Here is a 5,313-nt window from a genome sequence, read left to right on the forward strand (position 1 = left end):
CAAATATGGGACCATATTCACATGAGTAGTGAGTGGATGGGGATGTGACACATCACTACTAAGCACAAAATTTGTACTTGGTACCAAGCATACCCATTTTTCTCTATATATGAGCAATGTACATTTCCCCTCCTCAAAGTATATACTAATTTCTTGCAATGTCGAAATCCTTTCTTAATTATATTATTTATAGGTCCAGACGTGGTGATTTTTGTTTTAAATCTGTGAGATCTACATTATTTGAAAGGAAAGCTCCAAACATGGCGTGTGTCATAAAAAAAATTGTTTGCTTATGTTCATTTATCACAACTATTATTCTGTTGTCTTCTAATTTTGTTAATTTCTACCGTTTTGTTTCTTCATTTTCTTTCATGTTTTAGCTTTCAATCAATGGAGTAGAGAGACTTTCCAACCCGACCCGTTAAACACGAGTTATTGGATGGCCGGTGCCGACCCGTTAAAGCCAAGGTTTTGGGTTTTTAGAGCCCGATCCAACAACTCGAGTCCTAATCCAATTTATGGTCCAAAATTCAAGCCCTTATTACTTTCGTTCAACCGAACCCAAATTCGCCTTTTCCCCCCCTTCTTTTTATTTATTTATCGACCGCCCCTCTCATCATCGTCGTCGTCATCTTCATCGTTGTCTCGACGCTCAAAATCCTCACCATCATGTTTCAATTCGCTCTAAGGAGAGCAGCGACCGGAACTGGGTCGCTAGCTTCGAGATTCTACACAACGGGCAGCAGATCCGACGCTCCTCATCACGAGCGAGTCGCTCGCCAGATGATCCGGTACGCGCTCGGCCACGCTCGATCTCAGAAATCAGGTCATCTTCCTTTTATTTTACTTATTTCTTTACTTCTGCGAACAAAGTCTGGGTTTTGATCAGCCCTTGCTCTCTCTGTAGGAGAATCGTACGCTCAAGCGATGATGATATTGGAGCAAGGGCGGTCGAATCTTGAGGGCGGTGGTGATACTGAGAATGCTAGGGAACTGTTCATGCTCGCTATGTCCACCTTGCTTTATGAAAGGTTCCCTTTTCGTTTTCTTTGGTTGGTTTGGGGAGGGGGGGCTTTTAGTTGATGGGTTGTGTTTAAATGGTGAGAATTTGATGAAGAGATATACATTTTTTGTCCAGAGGGGAGATTGGAGATGCCTTGGAGAAGCTCCAGATGGTTCGCCAGTCCGAGCGTGCATCTCACACGCTGAAAGGTAATTCCTTTTTAGTTGTGTTTGAAAATGCACTCAAGGTTGGTGAAGAAATTGCTGATTCATTTAAGACGTGTGAACTTTGATGCACCCTGGCTGGGAATTAGTTAATACATTTAAGCAAATAGTCTAGCTTTTGCTACCTCATGGAATCAGCGCACCCTGGCTGGGAATTAGTTAATACATTTAAGCAAATAGTCTAGCTTTTGCTACCTCATGGAATCAGCAACGAATCTAATCACTCGTGTTGTCACATTTAAGCAAATAGTCTAGCTTTTGCTACCTCATGGAATCAGCAACGAATCTAATCACTCGTGTTGTCGGATTGTGTTGATCATATGCGATGTGTTCAGCTGATACTAACATTTTGTACTCACTTAATTTTACAGTTGCAGCAGCCGAGGGTTTGGTAGGACTTAACTTGGAAGCTGGGGAGGTACGTAAATTGAACTATAATAGGTTTTGGTTACTTCGGAATGAATTCATGTGAAGGCTGACTCTGTAGGACTCTACTTCATCTGCCCTAGCAGATGATTGCTTGCAATTGTTGAGCAACTCGGAAGGGATTGTGAAATTACGGGCTAAAGCTGTCAAGGGACTTGTGCATCTTGCCCTTGGGGAGCTTAAATCAGGTTTGGTATACAAATTTATCTTTGTAAATTTCCTTTTAAAAAAAAGTTTGATACGTTGTACTGGACAGCCAGGAGAGGATAACTGAGATCTCTTTTTCTGTATCAGCGGAAACATTTTTTGATGGGTGTCAAGACTGCAGTTTGGAGGACCATAAAGATCAAATGGGTACCTTATGCTTCTTCAGCTGATAAAGAAACTGGTTTTCTCTTCGTATCTAGTATATGACACTTGAAAATGAGCTCTTTTGCTGGTTTCTAGGAAATGCTTCCCTGTCTAATGGAGTATTTTTGCATGCTACTGGAAATTTCTCCGAGGCGAAGAACATCTATGACAGGCTTATCCATGTATTTGAGTTGGAAGATATTGCTGAAAGTTCATATTTGGCATCTGCTAATATGGTCCCTGGAGAAGTTTTGTTGGGAGCCACCTGTGCATTAGGTCAGCTCTTATCACAATCAGGGTAAAATCCTTTTTCATTAATTGCCACTAATTTCAAGGTGCTCATGGTATACTCGTCAAGATCAAACTTCCCTGGGAAATTTTGTAGCATAAATGCCGGTAACAATATTGGACTAGTCCCTTGATGTACTCACCATTAATCAATAGTCTAGCCCATCCAGCCATCTCTACAATGTTCTCTGTGGCTCTGTATCAGTTTCCAGTTAAAAGTTCCTGATTCTTTTGATTAACGTGCTTGTGTATTGTTTCTAATTTTTGACATTCAGGAAGTTCGGAGAGGCTGAGGATATACTAACAAAGGCACTGACCAAGGCTGAGGAACATTTTGGTTTGTTCAACTCGATTTGATCTTCAATTATATGAACTATGGTTCTTGCAACCTATATTGGTATTAAAACAATCAAGACAAACATCGAGCTCACATGCCACTGCATGACTTGATCTAGGTCCAATGCATCCAAAGGTCGGGGTTGTACTAACTTGCATAGCTACTATGTTCAAACATAAAGCAAAGCTGGAAGCTTCAAGTGCCATATTGATCCAAGAGGTTAGTTCATCATGTTTATTTACCTGATACAATTCACTTTGGCATTCCCTGATGAATCAGACCTCCATTCCTTACCTCTCCTTTGTCTTTAATCATCATAGCCAATGAACTCTAGCTCATTCTTCAACTAAGATTTTCTCCACTTCGTTTATCAGGTGTTATATTTAAATCTCATATTTTCTAGAAAATATGTATGACATTGACAGGGACTCTACAGGAAGGCGATAGAGTTGCTGAAAGCTCCAGCTTTAGATAGTGAAGGTACTCAATGTTCCGTGTTCTATTAAGATGTTCTGTTTTTATTCTGTTTATTCTTTTTTTTTAAATGGTTTCTGGTGATTTGCAGCTGCCAATAAGCAAGTTGCCAGAGGAGACATAGTTGCTCTTGCAAGAGGTAATCAAGTAAAACTCCTTTATTTTATACATGTAAACTTGCAGAGTCTCCTCTATTTTCAAGCGATATATGGATAGTAGTATTTCATGGTTAAAGAATGGGGAAGTTACATTTTCTGTTATGAGAACCACTTTTTTTTCTCGAGGAAATTGCACTTCTTCGTACTTAGCATATCGTTGTACAAATACGTAGTTAACTGGTTCTTCTTCTGAAAGAGAAACGTAAAATGTACATTCTCTTGACAAGCCTCCCAAGAAGAGAGATATCTAGCTGAGTGGTTGTCAAACTAGATCCATTGTAGACTAAATCTGTCTCCTTCAGCGCATTCTGAATCTGCTGAATCTGCCAAGTTTAATTGGCAGCTTCAATTGCAACGCGATCTATTAATTACCAAATATTCTAGATCTGTGTTCATCAGTGTCCATCATACAGTGAATATTACCTCTTAGGTGGTCTCTCACCTTATAAGAAAATATCTATCAGTACACCCTGGTTATGATTGCTCTCAAATCAGTGGTATATAGGATTACTATTGTTTTTCCGCTAAAATACGGAATTAGTGGTTGAACCTGATAGCCGGAGTAGACGGGTGTTAGAGAGAGATACCAGGATGAATAAATGGCAGCAGAAAAGTGCCTGAAGAGGTTCATGGTCATGTTTAAACGTGACTCACAGTTTGATCAGTGAGGTCATCACATAATTAAGCACCCATTGTGGCCCTATTAGAAAATTTTGGTTGATATAATTATTGAAGAACATCTACTACTTGTGTCCTTGACAGCTCCATTTAGCTACAAGTTCATTCCTGCACTTAAATCATCACTTACAAATTCCCTTTTGAACCTTCTAAGTATAACCTAATTTCCTTTTTATCCCTAAAATAAATTCTAACTAGCTATGTAATAGTTAGATTAGAGGTATCCCTTGCTAGGCACCTCAAAAAATAGGTATTCCTAATTTCCTTTTTATCCCTAAAATAAATTCTAACTAGCTATGTAATAGTTAGATTAGAGGTATTCCTTGCTAGGCACCTCAAAAAATAGGTATTCCTTGCTACTGGATTTGAATCTCATGATTAAAAGAAATCTACTTGCTTTCTGGTTGTTAAGGTGGATATGCGGATGTCCTATGCATTCAACAGAATAGAAAGGCAGAGGGCGAACGAATGAGGAACTGGGCTGAAGCTACTTGGAAGAACCGCCGGTTATCTCTGGCCCAAGCGCTGGAATTCTCTGAACCAACCCAAGCTGCAGTTATTGACACCCGGATCTGTAGAGTCGTCTAAATCACAACGATTTCACTGCATGTACTAATCCTTGAGGGTTTCAAAGGATGAAGAAGCTAATGTTAGGTGGCTGAGTGTTCGGCATTTAGCGAATTGAGCCACCTACAGACATCAGTCTCTTAGCTTGAGTTTTTTTTAAGTGTATTTCTACTTGTAATGTAATAAGCCCTACCTGAGCTTTTGGCCATCTGAGGGCGAGAGCATCCTGATCACTGTTTTTGTGTCTTTCTTCCCAAATTGCTATATTTGTATTTACTTCACCGTGATTCTGCAGTTAAGCTGTATCAGTGCATTTCATGTTTTCTAGTTTCATGATTAATGCGCTCTGTACTTTGCAAAATCTTCTACAGGATAAAGTTCACTTGGTGAAAATGTAAATAGCGCTTTGTTTGATCACCGGATCACGCAGGACGTAGCAAATAATTATGGAATATTAAGCAGGCACAATTCGAGCATAATTCTCTGCAAGTGAACCAGATAATTAATAAACATTTCGGTTATTATTCGTCCAGACATTCCCCCTCGAGTCTCGACGCTCTCTTCCTCCCCCCAGTCTCGAAGCTCTCATTCCCCCTCCAGCGTGTCCCCAACTATCACCCTTTCAAAAAATTGTAAGATAAAGCTTAAAATTTTTCGTTTTTCTTGATTTTGACTTGAATTAGTTGCTAAACGAATATTTGCGATTGCTTACCAAATGCTAATAATACTTGTCGAGTCGAATTCGGATGATCATTAAGCGTTCGAGTCGAATATGATGAACACGACTTCGAACATGTGGATTTGGGT

The 5,313-nt window shown here is 39.6% G+C and overlaps 1 protein-coding gene across 1 annotated transcript; it reads left to right on the forward strand.

Moving 5' to 3' along the window:
* On the forward strand, positions 539-4,839 carry LOC109849903. The gene is made up of 12 exons (XM_020419785.1): positions 539-826; positions 908-1,031; positions 1,139-1,212; positions 1,599-1,645; positions 1,715-1,841; positions 1,948-2,007; positions 2,101-2,302; positions 2,568-2,629; positions 2,748-2,848; positions 3,055-3,109; positions 3,195-3,242; positions 4,352-4,839. The coding sequence occupies exons 1-12, from the start codon at positions 670-672 to the stop codon at positions 4,525-4,527; spliced, it is 1,233 nt and encodes a 410-aa protein (XP_020275374.1). The 5' UTR covers positions 539-669; the 3' UTR covers positions 4,528-4,839.

Source organism: Asparagus officinalis, chromosome 7 (assembly GCF_001876935.1).
Source record: "Asparagus officinalis chromosome 7, Aspof.V1, whole genome shotgun sequence".
Classification (NCBI taxonomy): Eukaryota; Viridiplantae; Streptophyta; class Magnoliopsida; order Asparagales; family Asparagaceae; genus Asparagus; species Asparagus officinalis.

What these genes read in the sequence shown, in the direction of transcription:
- LOC109849903 (XM_020419785.1), top strand. Translation starts at nt 670, where the DNA reads ATGTTTCAATTCGCTCTAAGGAGAGCAGCGACCGGAACTGGGTCGCTA. An exon ending in CGCTCGATCTCAGAAATCAG is followed by an intron (nt 827 to 907) that starts GTCATCTTCCTT and finishes CTCTCTCTGTAG; the next exon opens with GAGAATCGTACGCTCAAGCG. An exon ending in TCCACCTTGCTTTATGAAAG is followed by an intron (nt 1,032 to 1,138) that starts GTTCCCTTTTCG and finishes TTTTTTGTCCAG; the next exon opens with AGGGGAGATTGGAGATGCCT.